Source organism: Scomber scombrus, chromosome 13, assembly GCF_963691925.1.
Source record: "Scomber scombrus chromosome 13, fScoSco1.1, whole genome shotgun sequence".
NCBI lineage: Eukaryota > Metazoa > Chordata > Actinopteri > Scombriformes > Scombridae > Scomber > Scomber scombrus.
In genome coordinates this window covers 24,771,327-24,795,909 of record NC_084982.1, presented here as the reverse complement: position 1 = coordinate 24,795,909, position 24,583 = coordinate 24,771,327, and the positions used below count along the sequence as shown (strand labels likewise).

Below are 24,583 nucleotides of genomic sequence, written 5' to 3'. Positions count from 1 at the left end.
CCTTTTCCTTTGAAAAAATTAAACACCCACGTATGTTTTTGATGAGATGAGTAACAGGCCTTCGTTTATTTATTCAGTTTCACTCACATACTCACTCTCCTGTCAAGCTCTTGGAAGCAGTCACTCTGCAAGCGAGGAAATATCTTTGCCGAAACATCTTTCAGACTTCGTTTGGAGGCCAGCCTACAAGACATGACACATGACACACAGTGACACCGTATTACTTGGCCTCTTGACAGATGACTGTGTCTTGTCAATATCTTTGATAAATATGTTGGGAGACACTTGTCATGAGCTGAGAAGTGTCTGCCAACATATGGTTCTCAATTACAGCAAAAAATGAGACAGCTGTTGAATGATCAGCTGGATTTAATGGTCACTTTTGGTATTGCTAACTGTAGTCAGATGGACAGATAGAAACTTGCTAACCTAACAGTATTTAGGTTAAACATAAGCCACAATGCAGCATTCTACAAAACAAGATTTTTTTTGTTTGTACGCTGAAAGAAGAAATCAACCATTTTGAATGTTTAGTCCTTGAATTTTATTAAAACCCTTGCTTTTTCCAAACAGCAAGAGTTGAGTTTTTGGGTCAATACATTACTCTGTTCAGAGCTCCTTTTATGGTATTTTAAATAGAATGACAACCTTGAAACCCACATACAAAAACAAATGCATACAAATACATGTTTTAAAAATATCACACATACCAAGACACACAAATACATACACTCATGGTAGCGTCGTTTGTTCAACTGTAAAACCTTGGGACAGGCTCTGACTCATCCTCAGCCCTTTGTCCGCTGGCCTCAGGGTATGGCTCTGGTAATCAATGATAATGGCTCTTACATTGACACTTGATGCACCCTTTGGGTTTCTTCACCAAAGCACATACATATTACTTGGACCAAGTGTTGCAATCAAACATCCCTCTAATTTAAAGGAATTTGTACTGTTCACTTCAAGAACCATTTAGCAAAGTGAGTCACTATAGAAAAGGGTGTCGACTAGCAACGGTGGTGACTAACTTGACTACTGATAGAGTTGACCTTAAGATTGTATACATGTGTTGAATCCGAACAATGTTGTGTGATGATCACTTAAGTTGATTTTACTTTATTAATGTCAAATCCTGAATATGCTGCTTCTGGTTTTATCAAGTGTTTAAATGCATTGTATGTTCTTGTTATGTAACCAACTGAAAGTAATGGACCATGATTTGGGACAATGCTGAGAATCCTTTGGCACACATTTTAATGACTGGTTAAACTAAAATAACAACAATTAAGAAAACAGAATTGTCATAGCTTCACTGCAGAGGTGTTCAGTGCAGTTTGTTTGATATACCACATAATTCTAACTGGCAGCCAAATTGTTGTAGTGAAATCAAGTCAATTTTGATTATATAACTAAATATCACATATTTGCCTCAGAGGCTTTTACAAACTGCTCATCATACAACAACCTCAACCCAGAGGACCTTAATTGTAGACTTAATTTGCCATCATTGTTCTTCAACAAGTTGTTTGTTTTTAGAACATTTAGAAGATGATTTAAGACAACAGCCGATAATGATTTTAATAATTAGGCAAGGCAAGGCAGCTTTATTTATATAGCGCATTTCATACACAATGGCAACTCAATGTGCTTTACATAAAATAAACATTTAACAGTAAGAATTGGAAATAAAAAAAACATAAAAACATGCAATTTGAGAAATAAAAATAAAACCCAATAATAGTAAACACATGGAAACATTAAAACATACAATTAACCCCCCCCCCCCCCCCCCCCCCCAGCACAGAAAAATAGAAGGAGAGCATTAAATATAAGGTTGCAGCATACAAAAATGTGCTTTAAAATCACCAAAAGGACATAGAGTGCAAATGAAAGATTAACATTTAAAGTGCTTTAAAAGAGCTCAATCATAAGCACAGGAGAAGAGAAGTGTTTTTAACCTGGATTTAAAAATGTTCACAGTGGGGCTGATTTCAGTTCTGCTGGTTAAACTAATACCAGACTGAAAATCAGAGTTTCAATGCTGTCTATTGCACTAGGATGTGTGCAACACCTATAACCTAACCCACCTGTGACGTCATGGTGTACTAAAACTTCCTGGAGTACACTCATACATTACTGCAGCATGGTCAGAAGTTTAATCACCAGATATGAGTGAATGGAAGATTTTCAGATGGTGTAAAGTTTACTTTGAATGATAACACAGTAATCATGGATATGACTCACTTTGAACTTACAACTCATTCTCACAAAAACATCATTAATAATCAATGATTAATAATCAAAATTATTAGTCATGTATTTGAATGTGAATTTAGATCCAGATGCTGAAAGGTGTTAAGAAATATTATATTATTGATATAAGAAAATAAATGCTGCACTACTGTTAATATGAAGTATTTTGCAATCAGCACCATTATGTCTCTGATGTTACCATTCATTGAAAGCAACATGTAACACCTATACGATTTATGGTCTAAATTCATCTACAATCCATTGAGAATTGGACTAGAAGTGGCCACATAACAACTGAGACAAACTATTAAAACATGTAGTCTAGCATGCTAATGAAATGTAAGAGCCACCAATTAAAAGTATATGAAATCAATGAGACTAAAATGTGTCACTGATGAAAAGTAAATTATATGAAGCTTTTTTTTTGGGACTAAAACTAATATCAATAATCAGGTTGCCAAATTACAAACTGCTGCTTGGATGTACTGTAGGCCTTTCTTACACAAAGAAAACAAATCTTAAGCTCATTACCAGCTGTTTTCAAGGGCTTTTTTTCATAATATTCTTATTATGTATTGTATTGTTATTCTTGTGTTATGTACTATATTCTTGCCTTAGTTACAGTGAGCCTTGTTTAGGTTGTTTTTTTTTGGTTCAGGATTGTCACCACTGCTACTCAGTCTGTTGGGAGAAATGTAAAGTTTAAAGGCTGCAGCTGACTAAACAAATGGGAGCTGTCAAAACAGTGGCACTGCTCTTTTTTTTCTATTTCCTGCTCCATCTGTCTCACTTTCTTCAGCTCATCTTTTTAGGACATCATACGTTACTGTCATCTTGATAACAGTGTGTGCTTGATGGTGTTTTATCTTTAACAGAATCATCCATGACTGGTTGGCTTTTCTTTCTGTGTTTTTTTTTTTTTTTTTTTTTTTACTTCATAGCTGTTGTGAAGTTGATGCTTAAGTCCGTTTCGCTAAAGGGCATAGAAATGAAGATACAGGATAATCTTCTGGTACACTAAACAAGCTGGGACAGGGCCTCAAACTGATTCAACCTGCCCGGATTAGGAATTACAGGGGTACTTGGCACAGTGCAGATATTGAGTAACTCAGATCTTTATCCAAGTGTATGTGCAAATCTTGGCCGAGCTGAGCCTGTCAGCAATACTCAGGAGACTACCTGCCAATGGAAATTTGACGCATCTAAAAGCTGTTTCCATATTCAGCATCGTCCATATTTCAAAGACCTGGTTGATTTGTTGGTTCTCTTCCAAGGGTTTTGCTGATGCATTGTTTGGCTATATTTATTCACCTTGTGTGACTATATTTATTCCAGATGACAGATCTGGAGTTTTGGATGAATTTGGGGATTGCTTGGAAAGGTTTCTGCATTCAGAGCTGTCATAAGAGATGTGCTAATACGTGCAAATCTGTAAATGCAAATCAGTTTTCATATATATATAAATCAAATCTCTCTCTGTTTGTGTGTGTGTGTGTGTGTGTGTGCGAAGTACTGTGAAAAGATTTTAGGCACCAAAAGTAAATGCCATATAGTTTTTATTCATCAGATTACTAACTTCATACAAAGTAGGTTGTTCCAAGCATCTGGGATATTCTGTGGATTTTGTCATCTCAATTTGCTGCTGTCTCTCCAAGTAAGCCCAGACTGAATGTTGAGATCAGGTGTCTATGGGGGCGAATCCATCTGTTGCAGGACTCTTTGTTCTTCTTGCCGCTGAGGATAGTTCTTTATGACTCTAGCTCTATATTTGGGGTCGTTGTCATGCTGCAGAATTGTGATCGATCAGACGCCTGTGTGATGGAGAAGAATCTATACATCTAAAGTGCCTAAAGGTTTTTTACAGTATTGTGTAAATAGGCTCAGTCAATACAGTTGACTGAATGTACTGGTCAATGGACACTGCAACCTTCTATCTATCTTCTAAGTTTATTTACATTTCATTTAAAAGCATATTCATGTTTTAAAGAGGTCTGTTTTTTAATGAATGGGATCTGTTACTGGTTAACTGACATGACACAGTAACAAAGTCAGTTTGAAAGTGGTGCTGCTCCAAGCTGCAGTTCACAAGGTAATACAAAATCACATGCTTTTATATCACAGTATGAAAATACTGAGCAGCCAAAATCATAAGAGGGACTGCCTGATGACACCAAGAAAAGTTCAATACAGGGATGGATTGAGCTTCAAATTTAGCTCATAATTAAATCTCAGACTATTCTACGGTGCAGTCAATACAGTGCATAGAGTATATAGTAAGAGTAAGAGCAAGTCTACTATGCATGCATGTGTCCATAAGGTGCACATTTGCATGTCCATTTCTAGTTTCAGTGCAGAGAAAAACTAATTTGGCCCTTAACATTGTCTCTGGTTGTTTCTTTTGACCCACAATGCCTTTTGTCTAGATATTGGACTCCAGTAATTGAAGAACACACTGCTTATTGTACCTTTGTCTGTCTCAGAAAAGAATAGTACAAATCAATATCAAATGATCCTTGGTCAGTGAAATTCTGGCTTATTTAACATTCCTATTTATTAGAACCCAGTCTGTACTTTTGCCTCTCAAAAGAAATTATTCTGTTGCATCCATGATAGCTTCAGGCATCCAATCACAAAGAAAAGAGAAACAATCTCAACATGTCGTTATTTCTGTGTAAAGTTTTTTCAGTGAGATTCAGCAATGAGGTATGTTTACATAACCAAAAAGACTCAGATGGCCTGTGTCGCTGTGTAATATCTACCCAGCTAGACGACCCAATCTGCTACGGCTTATCAGCCCTGACAGGAAGAACGTAAATAAAAAATACCACAAGTCTCTGCAGGGAAGCCATGCTGCCCTCACCTCACCTCCCACATTCAATAGCAATACCACAGGTCTGGTGGAAGGAAGTAGATTGGGAGTATTTGATAGGTTTCCCCAATCCCTGGTTATAAATTGGAAGTGGACAGGAGGGCAGGTTGTAGTGGCGAGCTGCTGCCCTCATTACTTTGTCTGGCAGAGGGATTGTTTGGTGACTGCTGTGCTGAAAGGCCAGGCCAGGGTGGTTCCCATTAAGGGATCTGTTTTGATGGAACTTTGTACCTTGCGGGAAAGATGATTTAATGTTTGCTTTCTAAGCTTTCCGGGCACTGTAGAAAAACTGAATTGGAAAATGATTAAATTACCTTAATGAAAAAAAAAGACAAACATAAGCCATCAGGTTAGTGATAGAGAGAGCACAAAAACTCTGTCCAAAAACACTAAGGATGTTTTCAGATGTATAGTTTGTTTGCCGTGGTCCAAATCAGGGGATGCGTTGTGGAATTTGGTGTATTTTCCAATTGGTTAAATTTGTTTTCAGACGGAGAAAAATCCAAGCAAAAATGCAACAAAAATGCATTACTACAAGCCACGTGAGAAAGTTTACTCTGCTCATCTGAGTTGTGTCTGGACCAGTGGCATAAATGTAAACACAGGAACAAGGTCCTGAAAAAGGTCCTCTGGCCAAAAATAACATTCCTTGTTGCGTCAGTCAGTCTCCAACCTTGATTAATTCTCCCACTAGTTGCTAGAAAATGTTGCTTTTGCTTATCTTCATTCCAGTATGCAAAGCGCACCTTAACTCAAACCCATAGGATACACCTACAGTACTTGTTGGGTCGGATAGAGGATCCGACCATGAATGCACCGTGTGACCAGACAGAGACCACATCCTTAAAGGGTCTAGGTACAGTTGTTTTGGTCCAAAGTACAATTGCAGTGATTGCACATCAAGGGGGAAAATGAACCGATGAGTCAGATTCCCGCAGGTCTGAAAATGCCCTAAGTCAATAGCTACCTTAGTGGATTTGCGAAGTGCAAACACTGAAATGTTTTGAGCTATCGGTCTATCAGCACACTAACATGCTCACATGCTGATGTTTTGCAGGTATAATTTCACCATCTTAGTTTAGCTTTTAAACATGCTAATTGCTTCTTCACACTTTTGGAGGAATTTGATCATAAATCAAAGCACGGGACAAAAAAGAATTTTGACCAGATGTTGGCACTTGAGGAAAAGTTACCATCAATATTAAGACAGTTCATCCTCTGGCCACCATGTATATGTGACAGAAATCATGGCGATCCATCCAATTAAAGTTCCAGACATTTCACTAAATATGTCAACCCCATGGTGGCAAGAAAAATGGGGACCATAGATCTCAATTTCAAATTTAATAGCACTCCATCAGCCAGTCAGTCTGAACAAAGGTAATGGACAGACATGGCTAAAAATGATTATTGGCTTAGTGTTGAATAAAAGCACTACCCAAAACCTACATCCACATTCCATATTGCAGCTTTCACTTTTCACTACTCCTCTCTGTCATAATGTTTGGAAAAAGGCAGTAAAAGTAGAAATCATTGAATAACAGGAAAACAGGAAAAAACTCTCTCAAATGTTGGCACTCGAGCTGCGGCCATGTGCAAATCCCTTTGGACAGACATCCCTCTCTCCTGACTGGGTGTTGAAGTAACTGTACTGGTGCAGGCGGTCCTAATAGAGACCTGACCTACATACAGCAGGGACGAGACCAGAGAGAGCCGTCTCAAAGTACCTCACTCAGATAGTGATTTAACATTTACAACAGTGATGAGTAGACCTCAAAGGGTTTAATTTCACCTTGTTCTTGGATCTGACAAAGCCACCTTTTATGATTGATGATGACAGTGGAGAAGTGTGTCTATGCAGATCTAATTCATTTTCTACTAACTATCTATATCTAACTATATCTGATCTTGACAATTATGAGTAATGTGACCTCAGTCTCTGTCCAGCAGAGTCTTCACCATGCCCCCTATTGATTAAACAGACTCTGCACAACAGGGCAGTTCATTCTAAACACACTCTTATCTTCCAGGCTCTCAATATGGCCAATACAATGCTTATCTTCTGTTACTGTGCAAACTAATGCTATGTGCTGCATTCTGTGAGATTTCCACCATCTTCATTCCAGCTACCACCTGCATAGATCTTCTTTTATGTACTGGAGGGACAGCAGGTGCTCCCTGACCATACTTTATTCTCAATATGAGAATGAAAATCACATGTATATGCCTGCATCTGAACCAGAAGTTATTTTATTCAAAAATATGTATGCTTTAATTAAAGTATGTGGGTTAATGGCTTCCCTGACTTTCAAGACATTTGCATATTTTTAATTACTCAATCTAAATATCTTGTTGAGTCAGGTCACACAGCTTACCATGCGTTGCCGTTTACAAACCCTCCACACAGTCTCCCTCTTCAACCAAGTATCTGAAAACAGTAAGCTGTCAAACCATTTCGACTCAAGGCTTTTGGAAATTATACTAGCTTGCAACTTTACCTTATCTCAACGCCTGAGGTTAGAGTTTGATGCTATGGCCTAATTTCTTTTCGTGGAGAAGCAGAGTGCTAAAAGTTGTGTCTTCTTCCTACTTTGGCAGATGGAAGGAAACCCGAGCTCTTCATCTTCAATGAGCTGTGCGCCATGAAGGACGATCAAGGGCCTTGCAAGGCCATTAAGGACAGGTTCTTCTTCAATGTTGACACGGGACACTGTGAGATGTTTGAATATGGAGGCTGTGGGGGAAATGCCAACAATTTCGAAACATTGGAAGAATGCGAGGAGATGTGTGTTGTCTCAGGTGAGTCAAACTCTTTTGCTGATACTTTAGACTACATTAACATCTCTAATATTTGGTGAAAAGATTGAACTAGCTGTACTTTTATTGACTAAGAGATATACCAGTGTCACTGATATAATGTTACAAAAGGATTGTTTTTCATTATCACAGTATACAGGACAAAGATGCATTGTAACTTTGCGTTGTTATGTTGTTAGGAAATGATCAGTTTTCTTTTCAAGGACTGTTTCATATTAGATTTTATTGCCACCTTGGGCATAAAATTCTATTAGAAAGTCATTTTGTTGGTGTGCAGTTAAAATGGAACATCGCCAGCACATTAATTTTGAACCGTTATGCTGGAGGCATCTGATTAATGGAGAGAATTAAGAGGCAGTCAGTACTGTATTATTTATAGGTTACACAGAATAAATTGATAAGAAATTGAAATTGAATTAATTGTTAATAACTAATAAGAGATAGTTCAAACTCTGAACAATTGGATTTCCCAACTGTCATGTCAGAGAAGTCAACAACTCAGACTGAAAATGGATTTCAAATATTCTTTAATTGGCCAGAATGATGTGTAAAACAAAGAATGAAACACCTGACAACAGATGCTGGACGTGTGCAGCAGTGAGGAAATAGTAACTATTCAACATTTGAAAGAGGCAAAGGCCACTTGACCATCCTGTGTTTCCATTGATAACCATCTGTCCTGCTGACATTGAAAATAGCGTTATTACTCACTGTAATTTGACTTGCATAGTTACTGTTGCTATGCATTTTTGAATTTAAGTGCAGCACAAATTAAGTTTCCATTGGCAGCTCCGGCAGTTAAAGTCTAAGGCAATTTTTGTAATAATGGGTCCTTGACTTGGTTGCTACCTTTGCTTTATCCAGCTGAAATGACACCTGTCAGAAACAGCTTTTATCAGCTCCAGAGTTGAATGGAAAGTCTTTTTACATCTAGTTTCTCTATGTTCACAGTTGGCTACTACTGTATGTATTTGATAGCAAATGATATATCACAAAGATTATAGATAACATGACAGAACAGAAAAGAAATAAAGGGTTACATTTTCTTGTAAAGTTGGATTGGTTGTGACAGCACCCACAACATACTTGGAGACTTATTATCATTATCAGATACATATCATATGTTTCAATTTTGCAATCAAGATATTATGCAATAGGATTTACCAATGAGTTTTGCAAATGTCTCATGTAAATCCCCTCAAATCCAATAAGATGCAGGACAAAGGCATTATCCTATTTGACTATATTAAATAGGCCTCAAGGAGCGTCTAGACAGTAGATGTTGCTGTACATAGCCTATGACAAAACATTATTGTGAGCAAATGTTGTGCTATCACTTAACAACATGTACCAAAAGCACCATTTAACGTTAACAGGAATCTGTCCACATCAACATATTTTGACACCTGCTAATAAATGTTAAAAACATAATTACAGGCAATATAATATTTTATCATACAGCTAGATTAGATAAGAGTTATCACTGGAAGGTAACTGCCTCAACCAAGTACGCAAACATAGCAATAAATATCAAGCAGGCAGGAGGGATGCGTACCTCCAATGAATCATTTGAGATACGTATAAATTGCATAGTACATCGATAGTTGCCTACAGTGTGTCTGTAATTGTGTGTGCATGTGTGTGTGTTTGTTAGTATGTATGTGTCTGAGTCTGTTTGTGCTTCCTCCATACAGAAAAGAATTTGCCTTAAAGTATGATTCACTATAAAAGATCTAGATTTTGGGGTGTTTTTTTCAGTACAATTAGAGTGAAATGAAAAATGTAGCTGAAAATAGTTTCCCCACTGGATTCTCAGTGGGTGGGAAGAATAGCTTTGGCTGTGCTCCCAGGTAAGTGTGGAGTTCAAAACACTGAGATATTTATAACAGGTTTTCAGTTTATTTTCACCCTCAAAACATGATGGGTGATGCGCCTGCCACACCTAGATAATACAACTGGAAGAGACATTTATCAGTTAAAAAAAAAAAATTGTTCATCAAAAATGCTCATGTGTGTTACTCAGGAACAAAGCAGCTATCAGAGATATTTTTCTTTTGTCCAATGGAAAAATGTACTCGACCATCATCATCGCTGTAGGTCTCCTTGCATTCAAACCACAGCTGAGTACCACAAGTTCAAGCATGTTGAGTGACTATGCATTGAATGTTAATCTGTGGTGTGGTGTGACTACGTAAACGAATACATACAAAAAAAAAACTAAATTACCATACTAGACCCTATTTTGCACTGACAATTTGAATGTGATGTTTTATAACAAAATAAGGGCACCAGACAAAAGAATCCTTCTTTCAGAAATAACTCAGAGTAGAGGGGTCACATGTGGGCGTGTGTGAATAAAAGATAAAACCTTTATTTATTCAGGGTAATTTCACCAAAAGCAATGCTCCCTTTTTCAATAAAGCCCTCATCACATTCACACAGTTACACATTCATACTTCCACATTCATACTGCCCAGTACAACCACAGTCTGATATGCCAGCCACTGGAGCTGCTAGGGTTAGGGTTAGGGTCAGGGTTAGACAACTCAGTGGTGGTGATGAGGGAGGACACGCACTGCTTCTTCACATTCCCCACTGAGATTTATCCTGCCTGGGGATTGAACTAGCAACCCTTCGGTCACAAGCCACTGCTTCCTGATGGACTAAAATATCAACAGTCACAGAATCCTGATTGAACTTTGCTGCATCTTCCCTGATCAGTTATCGGTGGGAACATGATGATACCTACTAAGTGCAGGCTTGACAGTGGAAGAGTACATTGTGTCACCACCCACCGCACTGCACTTAGCTTTTGTTGAGTGGGAAGTCAGTAATATATCATAAAACTGCTGCTCTTGAAAAGCAATCAAAGTTGCCACAATTACACCTTTCACACCTGGGAGTTGAATTTATCCACTGTAAGATTAGGTGTTCAGCACTGGCTTGGTTCAAAAGCACTTCAGATGAGTGGAACAGTACTGAGGTGTGTGTGTGTGTGTGTGTGTGTGTGTGTGTGTGTGTGTGTGTGTGTGTGTGTGTGTGTGTGTGTGTGTGTGTGTGTGAAAACCATTGGAAGTCCACAAAAGGAAACTGGGGAATGGTAAAAGACCTTTGATTACAAACATTTTTTCCCGGCCACAAGAGGATGTACAGGATGTAATGGTATCTGTCATCTTCAGCTGGCAAACAGTACACCTCCAATACTCTCTGATTTACATGAAATATGGCCTTGCATGCAAAGCAATAACACATTTATCAACGTATTTAGATGGCTTGTAATTTTTTAGCGTGGCAAAGTGCTTTCTTGCTGCGATAAAGAATAACCTTCACCTTCTTATTGCATGCCATGGGAAGCATTACCCAGTCAGACAAGAAAAATCACGGTTAAATTTGCATCCTACTGGCACTGCCAAATACAGTAGATGCCTTTATTTTATGTCCCTCTACACACCCACACATCTGCACTGTAAAAACACTGGTGTGGATATGCTACCTACAGTTGATGCAAAGGTGTCATTAAATGAAAAGTCTCTAAGACGCTTGTATCTTTTTGATCATAAAGAAAATTACACTGCATAAAACAGACCTATAAAAGTAATACATTTGTACCATGGCATTTAAAGGGCAGTTTTCATTGCTATATTCATTTCATTTCATTGCTTGAACAAGAAATAGCCTTGCACAGCACATCATTACTGGCTCATTGTGGTTGTTTTTTTTATCCAAATAAAAGTCAGAGTTGCATGAGTGTGTCCATATTTACTGGGCTGGGGGGTGACCTTGGGTTAGTGGTTAGTCAAAATAATAACTGAAAAAAAAATACCACACGTGAGTAGGTTTTGAGAATTTAGTGTGTTTACCTGTGGAGTTTTTAGTACTTTAGTACATCAGACAGAGATGTGAGCACAAGGACAGCACATTCCTGCCATTGTTTTTTATGATATTCCCCTGATCAGCGAAGACATGTAGCAATTAGCCCACAAAGGTAAAGAGGAAGACTATTATTAGTAATCACACATAGATGTAAGCAATTCTTGATTTAATATTTCACTTTTTGAATGTTTTACGTGAAAGGAAATTCACCCAGCGTGTTTGTGAGACCTCAAGGATAAACACACATTGTGTTAAAAAAAAACACTTCACACTAACATAACATTTATTTATTTATTTATTTATGTTTTTTTTTTTTTTTTTTTTACAAACAGACTCCACACACAGGGTACTATTAACACAAATTGTCGGCATGCACATTCAAAAATGCTTAATTTCTATGTTTACTCTTGATAAACACTTACACACACAAGAAGACCTTGGAAAACAACAAAGAAATCTCTCCTTCGAAGCGTTGAATTGGCAGTGGCTTGTCAGAGTAATTTGTGTGAAAGTGTCAGAATTGTATAATTTCCTGTAAATATAATTTTTTTGTATACTAAGTACTAAAACCGTACAACTTCAAAAATGTAAATACTGTGCAAGTAATATTTAGTAAGAAATGGGGACTCAGCTTTTTTTAAAACAACAAACATGAAAACATATCATGATGCAAACAAATGAAGTTATTAATGAGGAAATTAGATGGCCTTGAGCTGCAGTAAAGTCAGTGTTAACTGGCTAGTTAAATGTTACTACATTTATAACTGCATTTATAAATGTAATGTTAAACTAAATTAACAGCAAGCCTTTTCATTTACACTGATCAACACCACTCATGAATACTCTTAGTATGCTATTTAACTAATATATTTGTTCTTGTTATTGCCTTACAGTATGCTGTTTCTTCTAAATTATTACAATGTTTGAACAGTTCTTCATATAAATACATGCATTCACTTATTAACTCTGACACTTATAGGAGAGGGAAGCTAGGTTTCTAAGACTGGTTTTATGTACAGTAACGGCTTCAGGCACGGCACGTCTAATTTACAGAAAGCAGATCTCAAGACACGCATGTTATGTTGCGCATCTTGTGCAGCAGGGCTGTTATTATTTAATCAGTGACATTTTAATCCCCACAAACACTACACACGACAGAAACTGAACACATGCTAATTTGAATTATTCAACCTATCCATTAGTCATGCATTTCCTTGTTTCTTGCACAAGATGATACGTTCATGCCCAGAATTACAAGAATTTTCCTGTAAAGGTCACAAACCACTGTGAGAAATGTTCTGGTTTCCTGTCTCTCTGGGGGACTTTTTTTTTTTTTTTTTTTTTGCCTCTACAGCATAACAAAGGCTCTGTAGCACTGATGTAATACTGAAACCCTAATGAGTCATAACCATGGTGTCACAAAGTGTCCCTGTGGTCCGCTGTTCCTCTACAGCTCTGTCTGAAGAGGTCAGAGACACAAACATTGTGTTTGTCTGTGACAGTTGCAGTTTTTGGCTCACGGCTTTGACTCAAATCACAGATAAATAGAAAAAAGTAAGCAAAGCAAAAAAGGGAGCACAACAGCTAACAGTACAAATAATATGATGTTGCTGGAGGTGGCAGAACTGGGTGTGAATGTTAAAGAAGTCTGGACTGGAATAATGTGAAAGTCTGCTTTGCTTAAATCACATAATCTTGAAAGTAATTTCAACCCTTGTATTGGGGCAGTCTCTGCCAAGATAACGCGTGCACTCATGTTTACCTCCCTCCAGAGCCAAGATTGCAAACATTGACCTTTAACCCTTTGTGCTTCAGTCTGACAAACTTGATTTATTGAGTACTTTACAACATGCATAAACAAGTAATCAGAACAATAATAATGATTTAAAAATGCTTATTTTTCCTGGAATATGGGTAGATCATTAATGCTGTTGAGACCACTGCTTTCTGTGTGATTGGATTATGTCTGTCTCCATCCAGTGGTCACAGTTATTTTTACTCCTGTATTTTGCTTCGATTAATTTCCCATCGGGCTTCAGTTGTCTTTTCCTTTTCTCACATGAGGCCAAGACCAAGACAGTGTCAGCACTTTTAGAGAAGGAAAACAAAGACCTTTCAGAGTATGTTAAAATATTTCAAAGGAATATGAAAGGAGAACATAAGGAGTGAGGGAACTGTTGAGCAAGTGAGGAGGAGTGATAGCAAAGCATGCAAAGAGAAAATAAACTATGATAGCACAGCCCCAGTTTGAATCTGCGTGGTGCCATTATTAATTTTCAATACACTGTCCTAAAAAAAACTACCCTGGTTATGCCACTCAAAGGAAGCCCAAAATGAAATAAAAACAAACATGAAAATGTTTTTTGGTCCTAGACAACTCAGACTTCTTAAAATCATCTGAACCTGTCATAAATGTTGAAGTCTGCTTTGCTGAAATATTGAGGTTCTCTTTGGAGGGCATCCAAAACTCTGCGGACCGTATGATTCACACCCAGTGCTTGAAAAAAAAGCTGACCGATAATTCCCCTCAAAACACAAATCACCTTTTCCACCTTCACAGCTTTAATAGAGAATTGTGTTTCTGAATTATTCATCACTGTATTGCTAGAGAGAGAGAGAGAGAGTGCCATACACCACCCTTTGACACGTCTCTGTGCATGTGCTTTTAAGCCAAAGTCACCTCATAATATGTATTTAAATGTTACAGCAAGAGCATTTTAATCACTTTCACCCTTCAGTCGAGTGTGGTTATTCAGAGACTTCACAGATAAACATAAACCAGACAGAGTTTGTAATTGGTGTCCAAGTTTTCAGCGGTCAAAAGTCCAAAGTCTCAACAAATTCTAATTAAGCTTCTAACAAGTGTGATTTATTTGGTGTTTTCTTTGCTCCGTAACCAGTTAATCACACTATTAGCTGGAAATTGAGGGGAAAGCTGATAGCTGGGTCTGTCAAAGGTGAAAAAATCCCTCATTAACACTTTGAATCATGTTTGCTTAATCCAAAAAAACAAACTGAAGTGTAAAAATTATTTTTTCTGGTTAATGTGGCCAACTGTGTCTTGGCCAGGAGCAGTCTTCACTAGCTCCTAATGTATATTAGAAGACAGACCAGGCTAACTGTTTCCAGTCATTGTTCTAAGCTAAGCTAACTGGCCGCTAGCTCCAGCTTCACATTCGCCTTACAGTTAATGGTATGAATTTTCTCATCTTGCAAGAAGGCAAATGTATTTCCCCAAATGTTGAACTAATCCTTAAACATTAATTTGGATACTAAACTATGGGTTAGTTAGCAGGGCATTTACCTTGCTGATGTAATTTGTAAAACAAATCAACCATTACATACTGTACATCTATTTCCATTACATGATTGACATTTGATAGATTTGTGATGTAGCACCAAACTATACAAGAGTTAGGGTTTTTATGTCTTTGTTTGTTTTTGGCCTTTTAGCCTCAAGACCTGGTCTATGTTGCAATATCAGGCCTTTATTAGGCTCCTTTACAGATTATATATTAGCACTGCATGTGTTAACTGAAAATGTAGTGCACTTTATTCATATTTAAATGTCTTTAAATCCATGTGTCATATTTTATTTCCCCCTTAAGCAGCTTTAAAGTTAGTAAAATCATTCCACTTTGTCTGCCAGTATCATAATGTGCACCATGTTGCTCCAGCTCTTTATGAAAGCTGTTTGATGTGAAATGATGTTCAAATCCTAGACTCCCATGTTTTTTATGGCTGCACCAATCCAACAAATGGAAACATTCTTAATATCTTTTAGCACTTTTCCCCCAAATTCAATCTGACATATTGGTTTGATATTTTTGGAAACTGATCCACCAGTGGGGTCAGAGAGGTTTAAGATGTCAACTTATTTCACGGTCTCAACAATCTTTGGATGAAAATATCTCATCATTGTCATTTTAGATGTGAAGATGTGGCACATGTGCAATCACGGAAGGAGTCACTCTCCAGCGTTGTGATATTTTATTGCACACCACAGATATTTAAATTATTAAAAAGTCCAAAGTCTCGAATCATTATCCATCTGTGTGGTGGACTATCAACCACGAATGGATGCCCGCTCTATACTCTGTTGTTCACAAGTGGTGATTAGCCAGCCGTGGCTTGTCTGCTTGCACCTGTCTTGGTTGACAATGCCAATAAAGTCTGCTGGAATCCGAGCCAGTCCACCAGCGTTTCACACCATGTTTGTGAATGTGTTACAGACTCAAATCAAGCATGAGCCTGTCACTAGCCCGTAAACTTTTTTTTTTTTTTTATGTTTTGTGATGCTTGTCAAATACACAACAGGCTTCAGACAATCCTCCACAACTCCACAGTCTTTACTGTTGAGTGCTCCTCGCTGCAGAAGAAACTGATAACACTGAAAGTTACAGATGAAAGAGTTCAGATGAAAAAGGAATAAAGGTTGGAATGACAAATAGATCAGAATTACCATCAAGGAAAAGTAGACTGGAAATAAAACTGTACTATTATGACAATATTTATAGATATCTACACAATGAAAAATCCAGAATTTAGGTGAACATTAAATTGTAGCTTAGAGCTGTAAGGCAATAAAATCAATACTCCTAGACTAGACTAGAGGATGGTAATGTATGCAACCTGCGCTAAGAAGTGAAACAGAGGGAAGAGGTAGAAGAGATATATGACAAGAGATAAAGAACAGAGACATGCCAGAGGACGTGAAATGGTTTAGTGGGAACCAGGGAACATAAGAAAATTCTTGCTGGAAACAAAAGACTTTTCAGCTTAGTGGGAGATTGGGAGTGTTTCTAAAACCTGACTAGAGTGGAAATGTCACTGTACCGCTGGGGAGACAGGAAGTGGGCTAGCAGTGACCAAGTGGCCAGTGATTGCAAAGTGGGTCATGGCCTGCAGTTCATTTAATGCTTCTTGCATTGTACACAGGCTATGAGCAGTTAAACCTTCCCTCCCTGGGTTTCCACTACTGTGTTTCTACACTTCTACGTGCTTGCTGTGGTTTTGTTTTCAGTGTGTTTTGTTTGCCATTCACTGTTCAAGGCTTTGCATTAGATTTATATTGCTATAGTATCACTGGTTTTTCTAGTAAGATATTTTACACTTTAAAAAGCCATTCATCAATCAGTGCAGTTTAAATGCTTTCACAACAAAAAAACCACCGAAAAATTCAATCCAGCCAGTGAAGTACGACTTGTGTTTTTTCAATTTGTTTTCATTCCACTTTCTCAAGGGGAGTTGATTTAAGAGCCAATGGAGCTTTGACTTCAAAACAAAAATGACAATAAATTGAAAAGTAGTTGATGCAAAAAAGTGATGATGATATTGTATAATGCACAAGGAAAAGGCCAGTTAGGCACCACCGCCTGACTCTTTCTTTCATTCAGACCACAAAATAAATATTGAACTAAACTATGAACTATCAAACAAATTGATGATAAGATAGAAACAAAGCCATTTCACTTATTCACTCTTTACTTTATTCTTTTCTTCACTTCTGCAACATAGTAATTAAATTCCTTGATGTTGTGTTTTTTCTTCATTTCTTACACAATGTTTCTTTCTCCTTCTCCCTTTGCTAGATCACAAGAACCCGTGTCATCTACCTGAGGCTCCCGGTCCCTGTCGAGGGCTGATGTCGCGCTACTTCTTCGAAAGCACAAGTCAACAGTGCAGGCATTTCTTTTACGGCGGTTGCTTTGGCAATGCCAACAACTTCAGGAGCATGGCAGGGTGCCAGGAGAAATGTCAGAACCCAGGTAGGCCAGGTTGAACTTTTGTCCTCTGACAGTAAATACTGGCCAACACCCAAGCTGTCAAGTGGCATTGTTAGGTTTTACTACAAACCACAAATACACAATCTGAAAGGCTATTGCCTTCAGCAGCTGTGATTGCTCCGAGCATGTTGTTATTTGGTGAAAATGGACTGTATCTTTAAAAAAAAATAATCTTATTCTAAGGCTTTAGTAAGTGTCAACACATCTAGACCTCAGCCTTAAAAGTTAGCTTGGCTTTAACACATTGACATTTTTACCTTGGAACATGAAGCTGAATCAGGTGCTTGATTAATTCTCAGCCTTTAAATGTGCAAACAGACATTTTTACCTTGCCATTCTAATCTCTTCAATTAGAAAAAAAGTATATTTTTTCTGCTTTTACCTCAAAGCAGAATGCAAAGTGTAATTTATAAACTTCTGGGTTCACAGTCAGCCGAGGCACAGCAGATCACAGTCACTGCACAACAAATGAAAACTCATTTCAGAGTGGCAGCATAATCAAAATAGTCCTACGTTAGAAAATTAACTTTCTGATGAATTTTAGCTGACCATGAAATCACAGTCCACCTTGATTTAGCATTTAAATCATTCCAAAGTGACCAAAGCACACTCAATTATGCTCAACTTAGGCATGACTTAAAAGTCATTTAGATATCGAAATTGTCAAAGAAAATAACAAGCAAGTTGCTCAACTGTGACCAATTCCACCAACAGCCCATGTTGTACTGAAAATCAATTGGAAAGGCCAGTGTAATTGTTTTTATTTTCTATGGATGACACATAGATAACTCTGTCTTGTTTCATTAGTACATGTTATGGAGACCAACAACCTGTCTAGCCTAATACTAATGAAATCTTGTTTAATTATGATTGATCACTGAGTTTTATGAGATTTGTTCTAAATATAGGTTGATTTAAAACCCTGGATCACAATCTGTGGTTCCTTGGTTGATTGTTATGTGGATATCAGTGGAGACACATCGTTCCAAATGTCACTTTTCTGGTTTGTTTTTATGTTTTGGTTAAATTAGTAAAACCCACCAGGGCACCAGACGACCGAAGACATGCTGCTAGAAAATCCAGTCCTGTGCAGCCAACCATCTCAACTGGTAAGACTGAATGCACATGACACATTAATCCATGTGTGGTTTGTTAAAACCCTCCTGAGAACAGGCGTAAAAAATGACATATCATTTCATTTAAATGAAGCCCATTGACCATAATTTCCCCCAAAAGATATGTGTAAAACCTGTGGGAACAAGTCAGAATGAAGTTTGGTAAAAAGCTCTAACACAGAATTGGGTGATAATTTATACCTTATGCTTTATAAACAGTCAAACCAGAGCAGAACAAAAGTTGCATGGTCGATGGGAAGACAACAGGATGGTTAATATTCAGTCCCCCACTTCCTGTTCTGTACTTGCCAAACAGAATTTCCTCACCTCACTCTCAGAAAGAAAGCATTTCCCAAAATATTGAACTATTCCTCTAAGTGACTGATCCATTGACATATGTGTTTGTTTCTCAGGGGATATGACTATAAGCGAACGTCAGGTGCAACTGAATGCCACTAATCAAGGCCCCCCAAAAGGTAAGAAAGTACGATGTGTCCAGACAAAAAATATTTTAGACCACATGTGATTCCATGTGAAATCATTGGAAATTCACCTGGAGTGGTTTGGCAGGAGTCCGCAGGAGTTGAATAATGTTTCAGTTTTAGCAAAACATTGAGCTTATCCCAGGGTTTTGTGAATCTAGCATCCCTTGAAGGAGATTGGAGAAAAATATCAGGAAAAAATGAAGTAAATTGCTTTTTAGGTTATTACTAACATCTGTACAGTCGGTACATTGGTGGTTTGGGGCGTATTGGGGTTCAGCGTTATCAAATGAATGCAAATAATAAGAGTTTTAATTTGCTTTCTGTCATAACACAACAAGAGAGCTGTTTTTCAGTCTCAATGACAACATCATAGTTTAGTCTACTGTGTTGATGTTCAGATATGTGTTCATTCACCTTAATCAATGAGGAAAATAAATTGACTTTTTTTTTCAAGATTAGAAACATTTTTTTTTTTATTGTCATCATATAAACACAGACATCAAGGCACAAAGTCAGAAGCATTGCGTGCGGTGCAGCTTCATTACAGAAATCAGAGCAGCAGACATCACCAGGGACAGATTAACGGCTGTAAGGGGTAATTAAATCACTCATCATGTCCTCCAGGTAGAAGGCAGTACTTGCTGAATTCTGAATTATGCTCAAACCTCAAAGTAAGCAAATCCTGATAATTTATTAAACCGGTGTGAGCTGCCAAAACTTAAAAAAAAAAAAAAAAATGTCAAGGTGCAGTGCTGCATAGACGGTAGACAGCTTGCAAAATTGCTTCTGTTGTGAAAGGCAAAGGGCAGAAACAGTGCATCAGTGTCTCCTTCTCACAGCCCATTTGTCACATATTCCCTCTTACTAATTTTCTGTGTGTTAGGAGTGTGGGGGGTAGGGGCATATATCACGGTCGCCGTGCTCCAGCGGGAGACCCTGGCCTGTTTCCTTCGACTCTTTCAAAAAGTTATAATTTTAAGAATCCAATTTCACTCTTGTCAGAAAATATCGAGAAGGAAAGATTCAGGATGAGTTAGCCTCAATAGTCCTGTCTCCTTATCAGGCTTTCCTGTGTGTGTGTGTGCGTGTGCGTGTGTGTGTGTGTGCGTGCATGAATGTGTGCGTGTGTGTGTGTGTGCGTGTGTGCATGAATGTGTGTGTGTGTGTGTGTGTGTGTAATTCTGCTATGAGATCGACTCCAGCATGTGACAAAATATCTAGAAACAATGTCGGCTTGAAAGTCAAACTACTTAAAGTACTATAACAATGAATTATTCACATCAGAGCATAATATTTGGTAATGACTCCTCTCAGTTGAAACATTTGAATCTCAAAGTCATAATAGCTGGGAAATGGTTATAGAACTGGCATACATCTTGAGGATTATTATACAACAGATGTTACAACGTTGAAAACAAAGACTGACATCTTGTGGTGATATCAAGATGTGCAGCTTCACGTTACTCTGGGAAAAGCTGTGATATACTCTCCTGTGTGTAAACAGAGGGACATAAACTAAATTACAAAGACTAAAATAAACCAGCTGTGGTTCCAGGATCCTAAAAAGACACCTGTTTGGAAATTAGCTTTGCATGCACTGTTACTGTTAATCTACATCCAGCTGTAATATAAAATGATTTACTTCTGAGGGTTTTACTATTATGAAGTTTTGTATTTGCTGGAGTCTGATTCATTTTGATGTGAAAAAAGAAGAACAATTGCAAACTGAACCAATTTGTGGACTTTTGTTGCATTTTGGGTAATGGGACACCATAATTAAACTATTTTTTAGATTGATTCAAAAGGAGTCAAGTTCTGATTTTTTTTTTTTTAAAGAAGATGTTCAATGTCTGAGTACTGAGGGCATCTTACAATTTTTACATACATTTATTAATTGTTTTATTTATTTTGTGATATAAGCACAAATATCCACTCTCTTGCTTTCAATAGCTTTCAACCACATCTCACAGCTTTCATCAGTGAATGGAGCTGGTTCAGGTGTTTTAAGTTCACCAGTATGTGTGTTTGTGTGTGTGTGTATGTGTGTGTGTGGCTTTGGTTGCATGATATTAAATGGTCGCATTTGTATTTTTTATTGTTGTTGTTGTTTTAATGAATAAATGCAAACAGTCCAATGATTGCATGAACCCACATTGTCATGGAGGACAACAACTGGAGTACAATTAGTTTCACAGCTGTCTCATAAAGTAATTATGTTCAATGATGTGTTGCTATTATGGCAATAATAACAATAATATCAATATTTACTGCCATCTTTGTCATAATTCATGAATTCCCCAAATGTTGTTATTGTTAAACTGACTATTTGACCCCAAAAAAAAAGTAATGATGTGGTCAATATTAGATGTTTCCCAATGCTCTTTGGTTACTAGTAAACCCACTACAGCACAACTAGTTCTGTGTACACCACGAGGGATGTTACATAACACATGAAAGATGATAACGTATACAGCCCTGTGGGAAGCCATGATAGCAACTCTCACTTGCTCAAATCTCTCAGTTTAAGTCTGAGAGCCGGCAGACACGTCACACTGAAGCTTATGTGTGAGGATACGAAGCCAGGAGGAGGTAAAAGCTGAGAGATGCTGAGAAAAAAAAGAGACAGGAGTGATTCTTAATGCTCTGGAGGTGCTTTAGGACATCTTCCACACACTTCCTGAATCTGTAAACAAACTGGCATGAGTTATCCAAGCACATGAGATACTGTATCAGTTAAAGGATGAACCACAATAAAACAACTCAATGGACAATAAAACAGAGTGATCATTAATGTTATTAAAACTCTTAATGCTTTTCCTGCTATGACAAGTCAAAGTGTCTGTTAAGGCTTATACTGTCCTTTTTTCACTATGCTATTAGTCTCTTACTGTGATTTACAGATTTGAAGCCAGCAGATTCATGTCTCAGTCCTGTGGAGAGGGGAACCTGTGATGGCACAGAGAAGAGGTTTGCATACAACCCCAAGACCAAGAGGTGCCAGGTGTTTGAGTACAGCGGCTGTGGAGGAAACAAGAACAACTTCATTCATCGGAGACATTGCATTAGGAAGTGCATTAAAGGCATAAAGGGTATGATTGTTTAAGAGCACATTTACAATAAGCATGTTTTTTTTGTATTGTTTAGTTGTAGAAAAGTAAATCTTAAGTCTGTAAAAGTGAATTATTTTTTAAGATGTGTTATTTAAAGGGGACATTATGCTTTTGTGACTTGAGGTTAACATGTAGAGACAGCCTGCAAGTCAAAATCCAGGGCTTCAACCTGCTCTGAACACTTTGTTTGCTTCTACATGATGTCAGATCGTCTCACATGCCCACAAATGTCTGGTCCATAGGCTTGGTTGCTAAGGATGTTGCCAAGGTTTTTCCATGTATTGTTCATTTTGTCAACTCTCATATTTTGGATTTCAGCTCAAACATGTACAGATGTATTTGAGAAGTTGACATTTTTTGTAAAGAACAAGAAATATTAGTGAAATCCTACTACTATAGTTTGTTTCATGGTTTGTTTACATAGCCTCCAGAGCCAGCAGCTGTGTCCCAAAGGACAGAGGCTGAACTGATGGACTCTATAAAGGGCCAGTAAATGATAAATAAGGAGTTTTTAAAATTGTAAATCATGCAAAGATATTCCAGTTGAGCCTGAGATGAAAAATATAGACCTGTAAATGTGCATATGTCCCCTTGAAGATGTAGATTTTTGATGATTTTTAAAAGTAAATCATGAATTTAACTTTTATTATTCCTTTTGCTGCTATTGTTTAACAGTTATAGATATTTGTTCTAAAGGATGGTTTCAATCAACATATATTTAATTCGGAGGACCTTTTTTTTTTTCTCTCGCAGTTGGTGACATGCAGATGATCCGAATAAGGAAGAAAAATATTGACAACATTGTGTCCCGCAATGTCTGAACACTTGGCTCTGCAGTATAGCCTTCACTACTTTGGAGTCACCTGTATTTATGTCTTTTTTTTTTACTTCACTCATATCGTATCTATCTTGTTTTGTAGTCCTACAATATTTGTTTAAAAATAAAATCTAATGCACCTGACTCTGCTTTGTAGTGACCACATGAGATTATCTTTATTATTCACATCATTTAATTATCTCATTGACAAAGAACATATTTGTTTTGCTGATATCTAATATAGCAACTCATTACACTGATGCTCTGTATATCTATACTTTTGTCATGAATATATTTGTTTTGAATGTATTTGTTGTTTTGTTTTTGTTTTTGTTTTTTTCACATTCAAGGCTTTGTTATGATCATACTGATATACAGTTCTTACTGTAATTTTAATACCAGAATGAATGCTATTATATGCATATACTGTACAGTGACTGATGTTTTTGTTTTTTTCCACAATGGCTGTGATATAACTCCACTATTTTTAATCAATGTGAAAAACAGCATTAGCAGATTAAACTGGGGGACAATCCTTATTCCAGGATCAGCGACAACAATATATTGATATGTTCTCAAGCAAACACATCAATCAAGATAACCGTGTCCTCACGGGGATAAATCAATGTGAACAATGCAATGACTGCTTTACTTTTGTCAGATTAAACATGTTTGCTCTTTTTTAATCAATAATATGCAGATTCATAAATCACTATTGCAGTCCTACTGGTGTTGTTGGTTAGATAAAACAGAAGGGGGCAGTGTTGTGTAAAATATGTTTTCAGAGAGGCACTCAGCACTGGATGCACTTGGCTGCACAGTATTTGCTTCAGTGTCTTGTTTTATAACTTTGGCTGTAATGATTTGGACTTAAATAATAAATATCAATTATCAGATGCCTGTCTTTTGGTTTCTTACATTCGTTTGTATGTAACTGCAACACAAAGTCAAATAATACAGAAACAGGCTGGTGTACATTAAAACACCTAAATGAATGTGCTAACAGAGGACTCATGATGGCCTTTGATGAGATTTTAAAGGAGAGAAAATTAAATGAAATGAACATATGGTCATGTCATGACTCTCATTGGTTTTCTTTTTGAAATGTCTTCTATAAACCTAACTGCATGTTGTCAACGTCTAAGATCTTGATGAGAACAGTGTTATGGCTTTGTAATGATAGTGCAGCAATTTAAAATGAAGTATTCTACTATTTTGAGACAAGTATACCTGAAGTCACTGAACTATGCCCAACTGTGTCTAGCGACCTTTATCACAAAGGACAATTTTGGGGGTTTCAGCTCATTATACAGATAGTCACTATTTTAGAAGGTGATTCCAGCAAGCACACTACTCCTATCTGTGGCCAATAAACACATACAAAATGAAATGATTGAAGTCAGTTCAAGTTAAATTTGTTTATAGCCTAATCGGTACAACATACAGTACATCTGCCCC

The 24,583-nt window shown here is 37.4% G+C and overlaps 1 protein-coding gene across 1 annotated transcript in view; it reads left to right on the top strand.

Annotated features, from left to right (window-relative positions):
* tfpia (tissue factor pathway inhibitor a) overlaps window positions 1-24,021 on the top strand; it is a 39,945-nt gene extending 15,924 nt beyond the window's left edge. The window contains exons 2-7 of the mRNA XM_062431954.1: window positions 7,721-7,921; window positions 17,404-17,580; window positions 18,630-18,707; window positions 19,127-19,189; window positions 22,099-22,287; window positions 23,062-24,021. Of these exons, the coding sequence (XP_062287938.1) occupies window positions 7,721-7,921; window positions 17,404-17,580; window positions 18,630-18,707; window positions 19,127-19,189; window positions 22,099-22,287; window positions 23,062-23,129 (776 nt within the window). The 3' untranslated portion in view covers window positions 23,130-24,021. The remainder of the gene's footprint in view (window positions 1-7,720; window positions 7,922-17,403; window positions 17,581-18,629; window positions 18,708-19,126; window positions 19,190-22,098; window positions 22,288-23,061) is intronic.
* The last annotated feature ends 562 nt before the right edge of the window (window positions 24,022-24,583 follow it).